The 20,442-nt window shown below is 40.2% G+C and overlaps 1 protein-coding gene across 15 annotated transcripts in view; it reads right to left on the reverse strand.

The window, feature by feature from the left end:
• Positions 1-20,442, reverse strand: part of LRRC7 (leucine rich repeat containing 7) — a 402,665-nt gene that overhangs the window by 283,028 nt on the left and 99,195 nt on the right. For 3 of the 15 annotated variants that reach the window (XM_075131739.1, XM_048862603.2, XM_048862605.2), the window contains exon 2: positions 20,361-20,436. The exons of the other annotated variants lie outside the window; for them this stretch is intronic. Coding sequence is in view for 2 of the 3 variants with exons in the window: in XM_048862603.2 (XP_048718560.1) it covers position 20,361 (1 nt within the window). In the remaining variant the exon portion in view is untranslated. The remainder of the gene's footprint in view (positions 1-20,360; positions 20,437-20,442) is intronic. 15 annotated transcript variants of the gene reach the window in all.

The following is a 20,442-nucleotide window of genomic DNA, read 5'->3' on the forward strand; positions in this document are numbered from 1 at the left end:
ATGGTAGCTCCTGCCACTGCTGCCCATGCTATTGCCGCTACACTACTGTTTTTATCACACTAGCTCAATGAGAATTAGCACAAGTATGTCTGTTCAAGCTGGGAATCTCACCCCAACTCTAAGTATATATATATATATAGCCTGAGAGATGTGAATTTCTCGTGTGGATTTGTAGAGGCATCTCAATAGATTATTTTCCTTTTCTCTACATATATTGTGCTATATTAACCACTTCTGCTTAAAATCAAGCAAGATTCAAATTCTAAGAAAAAGGAATATCAAAGGCTAATCACCTAAGGAAAAGCCAGCTAAAGAAATATCACAAGTCATACGGCAGGAAAAAGAGTTGATATCACTACTGGCCTATAAAATAAACATATATATCTTTGTCTAAGAAGAATCATAATGTCCTTTGCAAACCAAAATTACTGTCTTCAGGAAATCACAACAGAAGATTATACCTCAAAACTTGAAAAAACCCACTAACATACCCATCTTTACTGAATATGTACCTTAGCTTTTTAAACATATAAACTCATTTTCAATTAAGTTAATGAGACAAAGAGGACCCAAAAAGTCACACACAAAAAAGATGAATCCATTATTGGAGTCCTTCCACATATAGTTAGACCAAGAAATTCACAAGGATCATAGCAATGAGTTTAAATTTTATTACTACACAGTCATGCCACATAGTACTGAGGAATGACTTGTTTTGATTCACTTTTGCTTCACTCAGTAAACTTGCAGATAGCATATTCCTGTTTTCTTGCTTTTTACAGCCCTGTTTTCCATGAACGTATGTTTCACCATTTTGCACTTTTCCTCTTTCACTATTTAAGCAGTTCTTGGCACTCTCAATTTCCCCAGCAATTCTGGGATAAATTGAGAAGAGCATCACTGGCCAAAAAAGCATCAGAAAAGCTTTTTTCTTTTATAGAGATTGCTATGTCCTTTATTTGCATGCATCATCAATCATCAATCTATTGTGGAAGCTGCTGGGAGCTACCCTTTCCTATTATGCTGGTCAGTATGAGTTTAGTATGAGAACTGTAAAATTTCCAGGATACATTAGCTTTCCATTTTACTCCCTGCAAAATGCCTGGAAGGTCTCAAAGTAATAACAACCACTATAAAAGAGAACAGGGAATTAGGAACCAAACCACCATCTTTGGTTGCCTGAGATGCATCTATATTGCCTCTATAGGGCTCTATGGGATCACTATTAAAGTAGGGCAATTGTCTATGTTATTAAGGCAGAAAAATGTCCCTTCAGCTGTTTATGAAATTGAACTCTGCATTAGGAAAAATACATGGGCATTATCATCAGTTTAGATTAGTCCTGTTTAAAATGCCAGCCCTGTGTTCTAAGTTTGATGGGTGCAGGTCTACTGATTTTGTTTGCTATGCAACAAGGAGAGCAGGAAATGTGCTGGGGGACGCCTCAGAGAGGAAAGTTGGCTATGTAGGATGCTCCCTCTTCATGCATAACTTCAAGCAGCACCGCACATGTTCAGCCAGTGGTGGTGGGGAGAGAAAAAGACAGAGAGGCAGGTTGTAAAATAAAGTGTGTGTGTGCACACTGAGGGAGGGAAGAAGTGGTTTAACTTACATCCTTCTGTTGGTTGCTTTCCCAGCAATGTGCCTCTTCCAAACACATTCCACTCCATCATGTAAGCTGTCCTTCTATTGCCTCTCTGAATACCAAATTAATCAAGTTACACTACCACTTTTTTCATTTTCTGACCAATTTAGATACATACACTTCATCACCATTTATAGCACTGATGAATTTGACCAGTGACATACATATGTTTACCCCAGGTTTGCAATTTGGCTGAATGGGCTAAATTCAACTCAGGTGAAACACTCCAGTGGTGTTATATCAATCATGAATTTACCCCACTCTGATGGAAAGAATGAATTCTCTCTAAGTCTTATTATGATAATCTTTGCAGCTATGGAAAAAGCACAGAATAAATACAATCAGCCACATAAAATCACCAATTAATTAGGCTAGGCAAAATTTTATTTTTGTATAATTTTGACCAATTATATGTTTATTTTTAAATATTTTTTAAGATTTATTTATTTAAATGTTCACAATTGTGCAAATTATGGGGTATAGGCTTTTTCATTTTGATCAATTTAAATGTTCACTGTTGTGGGAAATTATGGGGGTCAGACAATAATTAATGATGGTAGACATTGCAATTCAAAAAACTTAAGCTTCATAACCATTAAAACACAAATTGTCAACATCACATGTCAAAATATACAAAATAAATATCCATAAATCAACTGATTTATCAAGCAGCATTTTTCTTACTTTGCCTATCTATAAATTTTTATCATCAGTGATGGAAATATTTTTTGCTATGTTGTGTGTATGCTGAAATTGATGTTTACCAACATTTACTAATAAAAATCTAATCCTTCCAAGCCTAAAAACAATGGATTCTGAAATCTGTGAACCCAATGACAATGAGTCTAAAAGAGTCATTTTCACGAAAGGCTGCAGGAATTAAATTCATTTCTCATTCATGGGATACAAAAAGTGGTCCTGAGTATTCAAAATAGCTACTTGCTTATTAATCTAACTTTAAAATAGTTATTGTTTTTCCCACCAGTAGAGACCCCATACCTACATTTTCTTAAATATGTTCCCTCTCATAATTAATCTGTTCCAATGGTGTTTAAATCAATTCAGATGCTGTTCTTATGGTACAAACATTCTGTTTTTTTCTCACAGCTGAGCTATCAAATGCTGAGATTTAGAATACTGGAATGTCAAGCTTTTAAAAAGGTCCAGGAATTTGTAGAGTATAATCAGTCCTTTTATGCCCAATTATGCAGTCTCTCTTACCCTTGTCTTTGGTGACAACTTTTGTCCTTTTCATCATGGGTTGGACTTACCAACCAAAGTTGATGTCTAGTTCTTTCTGTTGAGAAATACAGTAGTTGCCTGATGTGACAGCTCAACTGGCCTTTTAGTAACTTTTGCTTCCAGAATAATTCTGGAAGATACAGTCTTGTTGGTACTTTTTCTCCCAGCAAGTATGAGTCCTTTTTGCTTTTACAGTATTTCCATTGCTCATTGGTGCTTTTGTCCAGGAGTCATAATTTTAATTGCTAAATTATCCACTCTTATTAAACATAATGTCCTTCCTTGTCTCAGCTCATTTAGATGACCAGGCATTCTTCCGCTAGAGATTGCACACAAGTAGACCAAGATACTTTCCTTAAGTAATTACCATAAATGCTAAAAGTCAGAGTAAGTTCTTGCTGTATGAAACAACACAGAGAAGTACATGGACAAACCACAGAGTAAGATTTTAGCATCCACCCACTTGCTTGATTAATTCTTAGCTATAAGAAAACAGAGACAGCCCACTGGCGTCCACTCATAAATATACACAAACTTCTGGTGTAATACTCTGTCTACTCTGGTGACAGTAATTCCAGACATTTATCAAAGTCAATGTTACTCTTTCCAATATAGCCCTTGACACTAACTATAATTGTTAACTGACACTGACAGAATATGAAATTTGCTGTTTTCAATCTATAAGTCCTCTTATGAACACTTTTCCTGAACTGTGTGTTCACTGTTATCAGTATTTATTTGTATTACAGTAGTGCCTAGGACTAGGAGCCCTAATTATGGATCAGGATCCCATTGTGCTAGGCACTGTACAAAGATATAACAAAAAGATGGTCCCTGCCCGAAACAGCTTACATTGTAAGATATTGTCTACACTGGTGGTGGCACGTAGGATATGAGTAGCTACAAGCCACAGTGAAAAGCAGGCTGCATCCACGTTGCAGAGCGTAGCTACATGCAGCAATGAACGACACTGGCAGCAGAGAAAGACTGGCAGCAGGGAGTTGCCGGAGCTGCAGCCTTTCACTGTAGCAGGACAAAACTCCACCAGCAGGACACAACACTGCTAAAAACAGCAGTGTAGATGTGGCAACCACTGCCTGGACATACAGAGAGTTGTGTAGGGTATATACCCTAAAGTTTTGGCACATTTTTAGTCGCCTAAGCAGTGTCTCATCATGCAGACTGCTATTCAGACCCGACAGAGACACAGACAGACGATAATACAGGAAAATAATGAGACGCTTCTTGGCCACCAGCAGCCTCACCATTGTCAAATTTTTGTAAACCCTCTAGAAAAAGAGTTTGAAGGAGGGATTTGAAGGAGGATGATAAGGTAGCTTTGTGGATGTTTGTGGAAATCTCCTCCCACATGGTGATGTCACGGAAGTATGGGGAAAAGCACTATTTCCCCATGTTTATCCCCCCCCAACTGTTCCTCAGACATTCTTGTCAACTGCTGGAAATGGCCCATCTTGATTATAACTACAAAAGGTGCCCCGTCCCCCCCCCTCCCCCGCTCTCCTGCTGATAATAGCTCACCTTAAGTGATCACTCTGGTTACAGTGTGTATGGTAACACCCATTGTTTCATGTTCTCTATGTATATAAATCTCCTCACTGTATTTTCCACTGAATGCATCCAATGAAGTGAGCTGTAGCTCACAAAACCTTATGCTCAAATAAATTTGTTAGTCTCTAAGGTGCCACAAGTACTCCTTTTCTTTTTGTGAATACAGACTAACACGGCTGCTACTCTGAAACCAAAGTTACAGTTAGTGTCAAGGGCTATACTTGAAAGAACAACATTGACTTAATAAAGAAAGAAGCTAAGGGACAAATTTCAAGAAGAGCATGGTTTACAGTGTCAAAGGCATCTAGAAAGGTCTTAAAAGTGTGACCTATGTGGAAAGATTGAAATAAATCAGTTTGCATAGTCTGAGGAAGAGAAGACTGAGGGGGGACATTGTAACAATCTTCAAGTACATAAAAGATTGTTATAAATAGCATAATGATAAGTTGTTCCCTTATGCACTGCAGACAGGACAAGATGTAATGGGCTTAAATTGCAGAAAGGGGGATTTAGGTTAGACACTAGGAAAAACTTCCTAACTGTAAGGATAGTTAAGCTCTGGAAAAAGTTACCTAGGGAGGATGTGGAATCTCCATCACTGGAGGTTTTTAAGAACAGATTAGACAACCACTTGTAAGGGATGGTCTAGATAATACTTAGTCCTGTCTCATTGCAGAGGAATGGACACTAGATGACCTATCAAGGTCCCTCCAGTTATACATTTCTATGATTCTATGACAACTCAAGGAGGGGGAGGATGGAGTACTGGTTCTGAGCTTCAGCTAGGAAAAGATCATGAGAGACTTTGGTGACAGTGGCTTCAGTGGTGTGAAAGAGGTAGAAACCGCATAGGAGAGGGTCTAGAATGGAATTGGAGGAGAGGCACTCCAGATAGTGACTGTAAACAAGGCATTCAAAGATCTTAGTGATAAAAAGGAAAAGGGAGATGGGGAGTATGGACAAAGATAGGTTTTTAAAAATGAGAGATACTAAATATGCTTGTATCATGAGGTGAAGAGCCAAACAAGAGTGGGAGATTAAGGAGAAGAGTAAGGGAGGGAATGACAGTAGGTTGCAAGGGAGATCAGGAGATGGGATGGGGTCATTGGGGCGAGTGGAGGGATTAGATGAGGAGAGCAGACAAAATGTTCGCATTTGTGACAGGAAAGAGGGGGAGAGAGTTGTAGTGGGGGAAGAAAAAAGGAGGAGAAGAAGGCAAGCAGAGAGGAGAGAGAAGTTCATGTCATATTTTGTCAATTTTCTCTGGAAGAAACCAGTGAGAGAAGTGGAGGCAGGAGATGGGGAGGATTTCAGGAGTGAATCAAAGGTGAGAGCTTCACCTTGAAGATGTTGCACAGGGGAACTGGCCCCAACTGGTCAGCTGTCCACAATCAGCTTTAAAGTAGAGCACACTGAGCCTAGATCAGAGTGAGACCTGGTGAGTGAAGCAGGAGCAGCAGGAAGACTGCCAGAGTCACCTGGGAAGGGGAAGCTGTGGGAATCTGTGGGTGAAAAAAGCCTCCAAAGAGAAAGCCTGGCATGAGCGTGCTCAGTGAACACAGCATGGAAGATTTCTGTAGGAAGCCCTGAAGCAGGAAGGACAGAGTTAAAGGGGGATAGTACAGGAGATGTAGCCCAGAGTGGGCTGAGGAATTGATTTTGTTAGTTTTGCTTATGTTGGGAAAATAAAACTGACTGGAAAGACTCTGGGTGTGGCTGTGGGTCCTTTTGTGTGCTGGGGAGAAGGCCAGCTTGTTACAATGTCATATTACTTCAGTTGCAATTAGGGCTGTCAAGCAACTAAAAAAATTAATAATGATTAATTGTGCTGTTAAAAATAACAGAATACCACTTATTTAAAATATTTTTGAATGCTTTTTACATTTTCAAATATATTGATTTAAATTGAAACACAGAATACAAAGTGTACAGTGCTCACTTTATATTACTATTAGGGCTGTCAATTAATCGCAGTTAGCTCACATGATTAACTCAAAAAATTAATCGCACTTATAACAACAGAATACCAATTGAAATTTATTAAATATTTTTTGATGTTTGCTACATTTTTAATATTGATTTCAATTAAAGTGCTCACTTCATGTTATTTTTTATTACAAATATATGCACTGTAAAAAAGATAAACAAAATAAATAGTATTTTTCAGTTCACCTCATACAAGTACTGAAGAGCAATCTATTTATCATGAAAGTGTAACCTACAAACGCAGATTTTTTTTTGGTTACATAATTGCACTCAAAAACAAAACAGCGTAAAATTTTGGAGCCTACAAGTCCACTCAGTCCCACTTCTTATTCTGCCAATCGCTAAAAACAAACAAGTTTCTTAACACTGACGGGAGATACCTCTGCCCACTTCTTATTTACAACATCACCTGAAAGTGAGAACAGGCATGCACATGGCACTTTTGTAGTCAGCGTTGCAAGGTATTTACATGCCAGATATGCTAAACATTCATATACCCCTTCATGTTTTGGCCACCATTCCAGAGGACATGCTTCTATGCTGATGACGCTCATCAAAAAAAATGTGTCAATTAAATTTGTGACTGTACTCCTTGGGGGGAGAATTGTATGTCTCCTGCTCTGTTTTACCCACATTCTGCATATATTTCATGTTATAGCAGTTTCAGATGATGACCCAGCACATGTTCATTTTAAGAACTCTTTCACAGCAGATTTTACAAAATGCAAAGACGGTACTGATATGAGATTTCTAAAAATAGCTACAGCACTCGACCCAAGGTTTAAGAATCTGAAATGCCATCCAAAATCTAAGAGGGACGAGGTGTGGAGCATGCTTTTAGAAGTCTTAAAATACCAACACTCTGATACAGAAACTACAGAACCCAAACCACCAAAAAAGAAAAATCAACCTTCTGCTGGTGGCATCTGACTCAGATGATGAAAATGAACATGCATCGGTCCGCACCGCCTTGGATCGTTATCAAGCAGAACCCACCATCAGTATGGAAGCATGTCCTCTGGAATGGTGGTTGAATCATATGAATCTTTAGTGCATCTGGCATGTAAATATCTTGCAACACCAGCTCCACCAGAGCCATGTGAACTCCTGTTCTCACTTTCAGGTGACAGTGTAAACAAGAAGCAGGCAGCATTATCTCCTGCAAATTGTAACCAACCTTGTTTGTCTCAGTGATTGGTTGACCAAGAAGGAGGACTGAGTGGACCTGTAGGCTCTCAAGTTTTACATAGTTTTATTTTTGAATGCGGGTATTTTTGTACATAATTTTACATTTGTAAGTTCAACTTTCATGATAAAGAGATCAGTGGTCCATTTGCTCCCTCCCTTAACTGCAGAGGTAGGTGAGGAATGTACAGGGAGGGACAGGGAATGGGTGAAGCCTTAACTGTACAACCCTACTCACTGACCACTCCTAGGATATTGTAAATTTGGGGGTATTGTAAATTTGTCCTGTGTATAGGTCATCTTCCGCTTTGTGAGGCAGGGTTCTGAAATGCAGGGGCTGCAGTCAACTCCAAGTTTGGGGTGTTGTTTTGTAATTTATGTAATGTACAAATAAAAATAACATAAAGTGTTAAATACAATTGCTCCATACCCTACTAAGAATACCACCACATGGTATAGATATATTTAAGAGCAATCAAAGAATTTTCACAGTGATTCCAGATACCTGAACTACACATATAAACCCATTAAGGATGGACAGCTGGAAACCACCACCAGGAGTAAGGTTTGGGGGAATGTGGAGGAAACATGGAAGAGTTTGAAACAGAAATCCTTGTTGCATATGACTGAAGCGGATGCAGATAAAATGAATAGTGCCAGCCAGTGAAGTGACCTTATTATTGACTGTAGTTGGTGCAGAGACCCTAGATATATTTAATACTTTTGTAAAGAAATGTATAATGAACTTAATAAATTTATATTAAATAATCTTATAGAAGTAGATATTATAAGAAAATGTAAAAGGGAACTTTTCTGCTTTCCGTGTTTCTTGTTAACACAGATTTCAAAGGTTGTAAAAAATCAGAAAGTTGATTTGTGTCTTATCTACAGTGGATCCTCGGTCTGTGTAGACAACAGGGCGAAGCAACCAGACAAATGTGCGATTTACTAGCTAGATGTAGAGCTCCCTAATGAAACAGACTAGGGAGAACTAGCCAGCAATTCCAAGGACACAAAAAGCAGATAACTGAGATAAGTAACAATAATAGAAGAGTTGTAAGAAATAATAAATATATGAAAGCAGTGGTTTAAAAAGATAGATAAGGAATACCAATTAGAGTTTTAGCAGGATAAGTAAAAATATATTAGAAATATATTCAGAATGAAATATTTATAGATGATGTAGTTTTAATAATTTGTATTTGTGTGATGTTATGAAGCAAGGTATGAAAGGATGTGTTTAGCAAAGTGGGGGAGGGTGGGAAGCAAGGCAGGACTTATACCAGATCAAACCAGCACGGATCTGACAATGACAGAAACAGCCTACATGCACCGCCGGTAATTGATTGATGTATCCTGTTCGATGTGCTTTACTTATGCTTTAGCTTGATTAAGATGGTAATATATTGTCCTAAAGTTTCCTTATCAAAGCTTTACATTAGTTAAGATTAATAATTGGTGTGGACAGTGCTTTTCACCCAAGAGTTTCCTGCTCTCATCTGTGGACAGTACTGATTTTAATAGAGTCTGCACAGTTTGTGAGCCTGCAAAGAATGGAAACTTTGAGAAACTCCTTTTCCACACAAGAGTGCAGCTCCCACAGGGATGGGTAGGTGAACACAGCATTGCCAGCTAAGAAGCTTATGGATATTCGCTGCTCAGAATCCAATGAACTCATTGCCACTGAATCCACATCTGGGACCAAATGTGAACGTCTCAGTTTCAGCCTGAATGAGAAAAAATAAAATTTGACCACAGTTTGGCATGAAGCCCATTTCTCCTTCTCATCAAGGGAAGCAGATGGGATAACAGAGAAGAGGAACAACACCCTGAAAGCTATTTTGCTGCTTCTAAAAGAGGGACTAGAGATCACCTACCAGACAGTTGGGGAACAGACATAACTTCAGGAGGAGCAATAAGGAGCATTAAAAAATATTCCAAAGCAGTCAAAGCTAGAACCAGATTTGCAGCACCGTTTCTGTACACATGGTTCAGTTTACAGCAAAATGTCAGTTCAGGAATTAGGTGCAGTACTACTATATTGGAGAAACCAAGACTGGGGCTTTGAAGCATATATATATGCAGCCTTCACAGTCTTATTTTTTTTTATTATTAAAATAGAAGGATGTGTGGAACAGCTGCTGTTATGTAAGGATGGGTTTAGCTGCAAAGAGCAAAGGTCATCCTCCATTTCGGAAGGCAGGGTTCTGGACTGTGGGCTGCAATCAACACCAGGACCTAGTTGCTGTTGTGTTAGTTATGTAAACAGTTAATTAAAGTTATTTTGTTGTTAAATGGAAGATCTCTAGGGCCTACTGAAAAAGATGACCACCAATTATCTTCCTAGAAAATTTTAAATTGTAGCTGGTACATGCTTCCATAATGCCCATTTTCAGACTGGATAACCATTTAAAAAAAAGTCTTTAAAACAGACTATAATGCCAGCAGAACTCACTTTATGGTTTAAATCTGGATGATAATAATAATACATTTCAATCAAAACTTCAGATGACCTTATTAAGAAAGAAATACTCAGGTATGTTTAAAAGGGCTCTTAACTTGATTGATAAAAGATCTGAAAAATCCATTGTTCTCTCTCCTTAATCAAATCAAGCTTTTTACTTTTCCCAAATTCACCATTAAGGTAGCTTGTTTTTATCTTAACTTTTCAGACTTATGTTAATCTGTTCATAACTTTTCAGAGTTTAGAAATAAGGTATTGAACATGTTCATCAGTGACTTTAAAACGTTACATGCGATATTGCAATTTATTATGTAAACATATTTTGCTTCTTTATATTAAGTTTCCTCAAATTGAAAATGGAGTCAAACTCCCAGTGTGAATTCTTTTAAAGTTATACCATTGCTACTACTGGTGAAAATATCTAGTTGCATCTTCTATGCATGTCCCTTTTAGCTATGCAGGGAAGGTGGCCTTGTGGAAGAGGTGAGGAGTGGGTTCTACCATGTCAGTATATGTAGGGGATCCATGAGAAAGTCTGCACTCAATTATGAGAATCAATAAAGCTGTGCAGAATACACATCTTTTCACCAGAGTTCTCTTCCCCTTTGACATCATGGCTAGCTCTGCCATGCTTGCATTTGCTTCCTCTCTGTGCTTCGTAAACTGAAGGTTTTACATGTACACCATTGCCTCCTTTTTGTCAGACATTATATTTAACTATTCTTTCTAAGCACAGAAAGAGTGCAAGGGCAAGTTTACCGGCTATCAATTTTTATTTATTTAATGACCACTTAATTTGGAAAACAAAAATAAATTTCAGCAGATGAGAATCAAGAGCAGCTACTATATTCCAGGTAACTGTTTATAGTCACATAATAGCCATTTACAAACTTTTAAAATAAAAAGCTAGGCAGAATGTCCTTACTTAAAAGGAATGTAAAAAGTTCTACACTCCTGTCAATTCCAGGCAGCAAAGGGCTTTCAAATACTTCACCGTCTCTGCCACAATGAGAAATCCGCAAATTAACAACAGATGGCTTGAGAGGCAAAAGTGAAATGTTAGCTCCTCCTCCCTCTTCTGGGGTGGGGTGGCGGGTGGGGACAGGACACTAAAGTGATATTGTGCCATTACAGTGACTCCCTTTGTTATCATGCTATGAGCTCCTGTTGCAGGGCACAGGTCTAAGGCACAGACAGAGTGTCCTATACTCTAGCTATCCCGAGCTGTTGGATCAGCCATGGGAAGCCGTTTGCAGCTGATATAATTTAGAGCATTATGTTACAGCTTAAAGAGGCTAAGGCTGCTCTAAACTATGCCAGGGACTGGGCCTATACAGAACTGGCCTCAGGTTTGCAGTGGCCCAAACAGCTCCTTTGTACTCCCTCCTCTCTCCAGCTGTAACAAGGAGAATCTGACCCTTACATCTGAAACAGATAAATTCCTGGGCCTCAATTCTCCTTCCACTTATACTGATGTAACTTCATTGACTAGTGGATTTACTCCAGATTTACACCCAAGTTAGAAAATAATAGGGCCTCTGGTTTCATTTAAAAAAATATTTTTGTAGCTCACATATCAAACTCTGCAGGCAGTCAGGTAGAGAAACAAGGAGTCAGAAAAGGAATCTTAAAACAGTTAAAAGTTTAGTTTAGTTATTTTTTTCATCCACACTGGATGCAATTACCTCAAAATGCAACTATTTTATAGACAAGTAGAAAAATACCTCCTCTGATATTTCTCTTTCTTGAAAATTCTGCACTTTGTACACTTTGCATATGACTAATTAAAAGGAAAACATAAGTATCTCTAAGTTGGTGATTGGTTCAAATGCCAACTTGCAAGAGTTAACATGGCCAGTGCTAGTCATGTTCTAAGGATGTACATACATACTTCATTCATTACTTGTGTTATAGGGGACAATACAATTACAACAACATATTAATGAAAAAGTTAGTGCATTTGCCATATCAGAAAAAATGACAGCTGTTTTAATATTACAAAGCTGTACAGTTGCACTTCTTATATTCCGAGTACCTATGGCAGACTCACTTTTTTTAGTCTATTCATTGTCTTTCTAACTACTCCATGCTATTTCCTATGCTCAACATTGCTCAGGGAGTAAAAAAAAAAAAAAAAAAAGAGTACCATTATTCCTTTTAAATTTGAATCCTGTATCCCTGTCTGAACACACAGACACAATCTACAGACAAGTAGACCAATTCCACTTAAATTAATGGAGCTTCTCCAGATTTACACTGGTGTAAATGAAAGCTTCTGATTCTTCCAATATTTTAAAAACTGTTACCCTGCATTTTAGAAGGAAAATGTTTCTTCTTAGGGGCATTGGCTGATTTCTTTTTAATTTATAGTGAAGTAAAGGATTTCATACTTAGCCTACATGTACAGTCATCCTCTCAGTGGGAGCTGTCTAAAATTTTTTTGAAGGAACAAGAGAATGTAAGTGAATCAACAGAAGCGTTGGCAGCTGAGATATCAGTTTCAGATGAGTGAAGACAAGTTATTTTCTTCCCTTAACTTTCCATCCTACTGTTCAAAAAAATCAGTGAAAACAACAGTGCCCCATAAAACCTGGTATAATTATGGTGACTTATTTGTACTGCGTCAGCACTCAGAGGCCTCAGTGAAATTGGGGGCCCTCTGTGAGAGGCTCTGAACAAAAATACAGTAACCAAGCATTGTCAACTCATTGCAGCAGGCAATATAATTTAAAAAAAGATGCATCAAGTAGGCAAAACACAAATGGAGGGCGTGGGAAACTGAAAATAAGGGCAAAAGTAACCAGAAAGGATAAAAAGTTCTTGTTAGTAAGAGAAACATATGTAGCGTACTTGTAGCTGTGTCGGTCCCAGGATATTAGCGCGACAAGGTGCGTGATGTAATATCTTTTACTGAACCAATGTCCGTTGGCTAGGGAGAGAGAGAGAAGCTTGAAAGCTTGTATCTCTAGCCAGTGAAAGTTGGTCCAATAAAAGATATTACCTCATCCACATTGTCTCTTGAATATGGTTATCTAGGTGTACAATGAGCTAGTTTTGAGTAAGAAAAATTTGTTTTGGTTAAAAAAAGATATTAATGATATTAGTAATCCTTACTGGTCACATGCCTGGTCTTTATCCATTAGCAATTTACTGTGAGCATCATAGTAGAAATGGGTCTTGAGGGAGGATGTGAAAGATGACAGAATAGAATGCAGAAGACATTTCATGGGTAAAAGTTACATGCCAGAAAGCGTGAAGGTGCTTGTGGGAAAGGTGGGCGAATAGGCAACAGAAGATGGCATCTCATCTGAGATCTCAACCCAGTTTATTATAATTTTAAAGAATGTTTCTCCCTGTTCACATCTTAGCCAGAAGGTAAAACTCCTATTGGGCCTGATTCATCATGATATTTCTCCAGTGTTACTAATGTCATGCCATTAATTCTGATGGTTATACGAGTGTAAAAACTACAGTGAACAGTGGTGAATCAGACCTATTGTTCTGTATTTAGCACTTTTTGTTTATTTCTAGTTCAGATTAGTTGGGTGTCAAAGCACGGATATATGTACACATACCCTCTAAAAATAAAGAAGTGTATTAAGTTTGAAAATTCCCATAGACCAAGATCACCATGGGATTTATTGAACTAAAATTGTGACATTCATGATCATCTACAATAGACAGAATTATAATAAAAACATTTAATTGTCACACACTTATCTTTTATGATATAGACAAGATGGAATGGATCAAAAAAAGTAACTGTCTTCTGGATTTAAATTCAACTACTATAAATGCCATTCTGATCTACAAAGTAGAAATCCCTACCGACTTATGGAACAAATTGTTCCCTCAACTTCCTTTAATTATTTCTTTCCTTTTTAAAGGGACAGTTTTGAAACAATCAGTTTAACATATCAATGTATGAAATTTTTTCACCTTGTTGGCAGATCCCTTGAAGTGTGCTACAGCTAACCTCCTATGGCACAGTTTCAGCAATTTTTAAAAAATTACACAAAATAGGCCTACACATTGTTATATGCACATAAGTAGCCTTTAAATGTATACCCACAATTCTGAAGTGCAATCCCTCCCCCAAGCTTGTGCGTTTACACACATCCTCTCATATGGCATGTGCAAGTATTTTAAGTGCAAATCTGGGGTTCTGAATAGATAAAAATATTTTGTGTGTACAACTGAGTGCAAACTTATAAGTTTGGTTGAGGTTACTATAAAAGTTTGACTCTATCTCTGATAAACTAACAATATGTCATCAGAATCCAAGACTGGCATAATACATTGGCTCATCAATGTATAATTAATACTATACACCAGTCCACACCAAAATATAGGGGGTTGTTCAAAATCTGAAATTGGATCGGCTCTAATTTTGCAAGTAACCATACACTTTAAAATGTATATATCGTTTTAACAGAGTGTAATAAAAATTCTAAATAAAAAGCACATCCTCACATGTTGTGTTTTACTTGCTTGATGTAAGTGGTGATATTTGTCTTCTAAAAACACTACAGATGTGAATATGCAATATTAAAATATGCAGATTTTTTTTTTTTTGGTAGGAAGTGGAAAACAAACAGTCAGGCCTTCTTTTATCAAGGAATAAACAAGGGCCTAAATCAAAGTTTGATTTCCCTTCAGGTCACCTTTATGGTGAAAAGCAGTTGATCTCATAATACAGTAGAACCTCAAAGATACGAACACCAGAATTACGGACTGACCAGTCAACTGGACACCATGTGAAAAGTAACCAATCAGCAGCAGCAGAGACACACAAAAGAGCAAATATTTTACAGTGCCTATACTGCATCTTAAGGGTAGGCACATCTGGGCTACCCCAGTGCACCCACTTACACCTAGGAATTGAAGATGCTGAGATTTTCAGGTAAAGCTGCGAGCCCCTGCTGCCAGCCCAAGGCAGCCGGAGTAGGAGAAGCATTAGAGTCTGGCTGCTTTCCTGTAAGCCATGAGTGCCGTTTTCATGCCCTCTCCCCTGGCCTGGGTGTGTGTGTGTGTGGGGGGGGTGTCGTTCCCTTGCCTGGGGGTGAGGGGAGGCAGGAATGCTCTATTTTCACCACCATCCTCCCTTCCACCTTGCAAGGAAGCTACCTAGCTGCCTCTGGAACCTGGCCTGGAGTGTTAACTGCTGGAACCAGAGCTGTGTTATGCTCAGAGTCACGAACATTTCAGAGTTATGGACAACCTCCATTCCTGAGGTGTCTGTAACTCTGAGGTTATACTGTACTGACCGCTTGTCTACATTTACAGCATGGGAGAGCTTCTCCCGTCAGTGTAGGTACTCCACCTCCCTGAGAGGCAGTACCTATGTCGACGGGAGAAGCCCTCCCATCAATACAGTGCTCTCTACACTGGGAGTTCAGTCAGTATAACTGCATCGCTCATGAGTATTTTACCCTATACTATACAGATTTCATGGGGGAGACCAACATTTCTCAAATTGGGGATTCTGACCCAAAAGGGAGTTGCAAGGGGGTCACAAGGGTATTTTAGGGGGGTCGCGGTATTGCCACCCTTACTTCTGCACTGCCTTCAGAGCTGCGTGGCCAGAGAGTGGTGGCTGTTGGCTGGGTGCCCAGCTCTGAAAGCAGCACTCTGCCAGCAGCTGCGCAGAAGTAAAGGTGGCAATAGAACTTCAGAACTAGGCAGCTGGAGAGTAGCGGCTGCTGACTGAGGGCCCAGCTCTGCAGGCAGCAGTGCAGAAATAAGGGTGGCAATACCATACCATGCCTTCCTTACTTCTGTGCAACTGCTGGTGGTGGCTTTATCTTCAGAGCTGGGCTCCCGGCCAGCAGCTGCTACTCTCCAGCTGTCCAGCTCTGAAGGCAGAGCAGTCACCAGTAGCAGAGGAGAAGCAAGGGTAACAGTACCACTCCCACCCCCATAATAACCTTGCAACCTTCCCACAACTCCTTTTCAGGTCAGAACCCCTACAGTTACAACACTGAAATTTCAGATTTAAATAGTTGAAATAATGAAATTTATTATTTTTTAAATCCTACAACCGTGAAATTGACCAAAATGGACTGTGAATTTGGTAAGGCCCTACACATCTCTAATAGCAAATTTATATTTCACATAATACATGGTCATCAATATTGCTTTAGATGTAGTTTTATAAAAAGTCCCCCCCACACACACACACAAACCCTCCCATCCTACAAGTTACAGTGTAGAGCAGGGGTGGGCAATGGCCTTCGGGACAGATCCAGCCCATCAGGGCTTTGGATCCGTCCTGCAGGATTGCCACCCCCGTGGCAATGTGGGGCTAAGGCAGGCTCCCTGCCTGCCCTGGCTGCTTCTGGAAGCGGCTAGCACCACATCCCTGCGGCCCCTGGGGAAGGAGGGGGGCAAGAGGGCTCTGCGCTCTGCCCTCGCCTGCAGGCACTGCCCCCTGCAGCTCCCATTGGCCTGGAACAGGGAACCACAGCCAATGGGAGCTTTAGGGGAGGTAGCACTGGGGGAGCCCACACCCAAACCCCTCCTGCACTCCACACCCCAACCCCCTGCCCTGAGCCCCCTCCCGCACTCTGCATCCCTCCCTGCACCTCAACCCCCAGCCCTGAGCCCCCTCCTGCTTGCCACACCCCCTCCTGTACCCCAATCCCCTGCCCTGAGCCCCCTCGTACATCCCACACTCCTCCTGTGCCCCTTGCCCTGAGCCCCTTCCTGCACACTGCACCCCCCCCACACACCCTGCACTCCCTCCCACACCCCAACCACCTGCGCTAGCCCTACATTCATGGTCCTGCTTACAACTTCCCCACCCAGATGTCACCCTCGGGCCAAAACGTTTGCCCCCCCCCCCCCGGTGTAGTGGTAGATCCTTGTTCCTACCCTGAGTCCCACAGACATTGTAACTCACAAGGTTAAGGCCTAAGTTATTTCACAGATTCCCTGGATTCCTCCTCCGCTTTCAGAGGGAGAAGGATGCCCATGATATTTCATCTTTCTTGTTTTGTTTCTCCAATTATAAATAATTTCATCTGATCGAAGACAAAGAATAAAGATGAATGGTAAAATAACTACATTTACATCAAAAATTAATCTATATAGTTGCAGGTTGAATTTGTATTGCTTCATAAAATGAACTGTCATGTACTGCATATTAAACAGAATAGTTTATACAAAAACTCTGGACAAGCTCAGCGCAGCTGGTGCAAATTGGCCAAGCTCTGTTAGATCTGGCCCTAAGTGGGCTTGATTACCCACTGCCTCACACTCTGTGTGTTGTCATTTACACTTGTGCAAAATGAATGAAAAAGGGATATAAACCTTACATAAGCAGGATGTTAGTGTTTTACATCCACTTTGCATAAATGTAATGACAACTCTGGGCCTGATTCACAAATGAATTACTCCAGTTTTAGACTAGTTCTAGCCATTGGAGTTACATCAATCTGAACCTGAAGTAATGCAATGAGGAAACCGGTCCATAAGGTGCAAAGCAGTGTAAAGTGTGGCCATACTGTCTCAGTGTTGATAAGCAAGCCTAAAAATACAATTCCATTCTCAATTAACAGCAGAAGCAACTGTCAAAGTTCTGCCAAGAGCAATACAGGGTCAGATACTGCCTAACGCATACTGAGATACAAGTGGAGTTAACTATATCCAAGAGGCTGTTCACTCACTCTTCGGAATTCAGTGGAGTTACGCAATGCCATTGACTTCAGTGAGGCCAAAATTTTACCCTGATGTCAGGTTCACCGGGCAGGGACTAACTATGAAGTGTGATGATGGAGGCAGCAGTTCCCGCAATACAGGACATCTGACTTGTTGATGGAGCCTAACTAAAAAGTCCAGGTGTGGCAGGAGGAGAACTTAATGTTTTATTTAAAAAAAGAGAAAGTACCTCACTGAGAGTAGATTATACAGCTTCAAGAAAAGGAGTACTTGTGGCACCTTAGAGACTAACCAATTTATTTGAGCATGAGCTTTCATGAACTACAGCTCCCTTCATCGGATGCATCAGATGTAGCTCACGAAAGCTCATGCTCAAATAAATTGGTTAGTCTCTAAGGTGCCACAAGTACTCCTTTTCTTTTTGCGAATACAGACTAACACGGCTGTTACTCTGAAACCTATACAGCTTCAGTTACATTTCTTAGACATGAAACTGGTTTCCCAAACTAGTGTAAATCAGCAGAACTTCATTACCTTCATTTTGCAATAGGCTAGGCCCATTTACAACAGTTGAGCATCTGGCCCAGTTTCTTTATATAGCTGTCATTAAAATTACTGTATAAATATTGCAAGACATATTTCCAAAGTTAATTTGATTTTTCAAGCCTATATAGAAGTTTACCACTAGAACAGGGGTGGGCAAACTTTTTGGCCCGAGGGTCACATCAGGCTTGCGCAACTGTATGGTGGGCCAGGTAGGGAAGGCTGTGCCTCCCCAAACAGCCTGGCCCCCGCTCCCTATCCACCCCCTCCCACTTCCCACCCCCCTCAGAACCCCCAACTGCTCCTTGATCCCTGACCGCGCCCTCCCAGGACCCCCTGCCCCTAACCGCCCCCTGGGACCCAACCCCTTATTCAACCCTCTGCTTGTCCCCCCCACCCTCTCCTTGTCCCTTGACTGCCATGACCCCCATCCACACCCCCGCCCCTAACCGCCCCCTAACCACCCCATCCAACTCCCCCTGCTCCCTGTTCCCTGACCCCCCCCCCCCCCGCAGAACCTCCGCGCCATCCAACCGTCCCCTGCTCCCTGTCTCCTGACTGCCCCTCAGGACCCCCGGCCCCTTATCCAACCCCCCCGCTCCCTGCCCCATTACCATGCCGGAGCCAGCCACCCTGCCGCACTGCCCGACAGGAGTGGCAGGTGAGAGCGCTGCTGGCGTGGCTGCAGGGGAGGGGGAGCAGTGGGGGTGGGCCCGGGAAATAGCCTCCCTGGCCGGGAGCTCAGGGGCTGGGCAGGACGGTTCCATGGGCCGGATGTGGCTCGGGGGCCGTAGTTTGCCCACCTCTGTTCTAGAGGAATTCCCTTTGTGAAACAAGGTGTGTTGAACAACTTTAATACTAAAAATGCAGTATGCATATTTTGTCATCTGACAAAAAAGTTTCCACCGTATCTAGTGTTTATGTTTGAGTACAAAACTTTATCATATTTTCTTAGATCACTCATTTTTCAGAGTTTGGATTACAGGGCATTTGAACGACAGCTATTTGACCAAATTCATCCTTGCAAATTCTGCAAGTTTTTGAAAATTAGAAACTCTGAGATGGGGTTAAAACAGACAAACTGATGCTGCCACTTCTAGATAATTATCAAAGCACACAGATCACATTTCAGAAAGAAAAAAAATAACAGCATGAAAAATAAGTCTAAACATATTACCAGGATCCAATAAAGATAATCGAAAAGGTTTTTCTGACAAACTGTCACTTTTTCTTGCTTATTGTTCAATGCAGTAGTTTCCTAATTCACTTATTCCCACTCATCTAAATGCCATATGTTCTCTAATAATCCCTCATATTTCACTCCTTGAAAATGTCATAAAGTAATGATAAAAATAAAGCAAACCCTTTTAGCATATTGGTATTTTTTGTCTGCACGGAGATTCATTAAAACGTAAGCTTCCAAAATATATTTAATGTTTACAAGCCAAGTGTAAAAAGCTGATCATTGCAAAATGAGCGTTAGTGGGCATCTCAGAGGTGATCCTGTTCGTATTTATGTACTTAAAGATATTTCTTATTCTTTTCCACAAAATGTGTCTTCTCAGATCTGATCTGAGAAATAGCAATTGATACAGAAAAACATTTTAAGCTCAGTTATACAGATATAAACCTGGAATAGTTTCAATGAATTGAGTGGATTTAACTGAGATAAATAGTAAGAGTATAATTAAGATTAAAATGAGCAGGAGTGTCCTGAAAGAAGTTGAAACTTAACATCCTGCAGGACAGAAAGAGACACTCACGAAAGCTCATGCTCAAATAAATTGGTTAGTCTCTAAGGTGCCACAAGTACTCCTTTTCTTTTTGCGAATACAGACTAACACGGCTGTTACTCTGAAACCTATCCATATATTATATAGCACTAAAATAATATTATCAATTCTTTTATTAAAATTAATCCTTAATGTTTTCTCCCCTCTTTGTTTAAATATTAAAATGATAATACTAATGCCAACCACCATTTCAGAATTAAAACAGATCTGATTGTAAAAATATTGTTAATTTTTAAATAAATACTTATGAATATCAAAATAATGCAGTATCTACTTGCTAATAGTTCCTGTAGCTGCAGACGTCTAGGTAGCGATCATTCTGACCAAAGGTTTTTTCACGTAGTGCGTTCCTTTAA

The sequence above is a fragment of the Caretta caretta genome, chromosome 8 (assembly GCF_965140235.1).
Source record: "Caretta caretta isolate rCarCar2 chromosome 8, rCarCar1.hap1, whole genome shotgun sequence".
NCBI classification, from domain to species: domain Eukaryota; kingdom Metazoa; phylum Chordata; order Testudines; family Cheloniidae; genus Caretta; species Caretta caretta.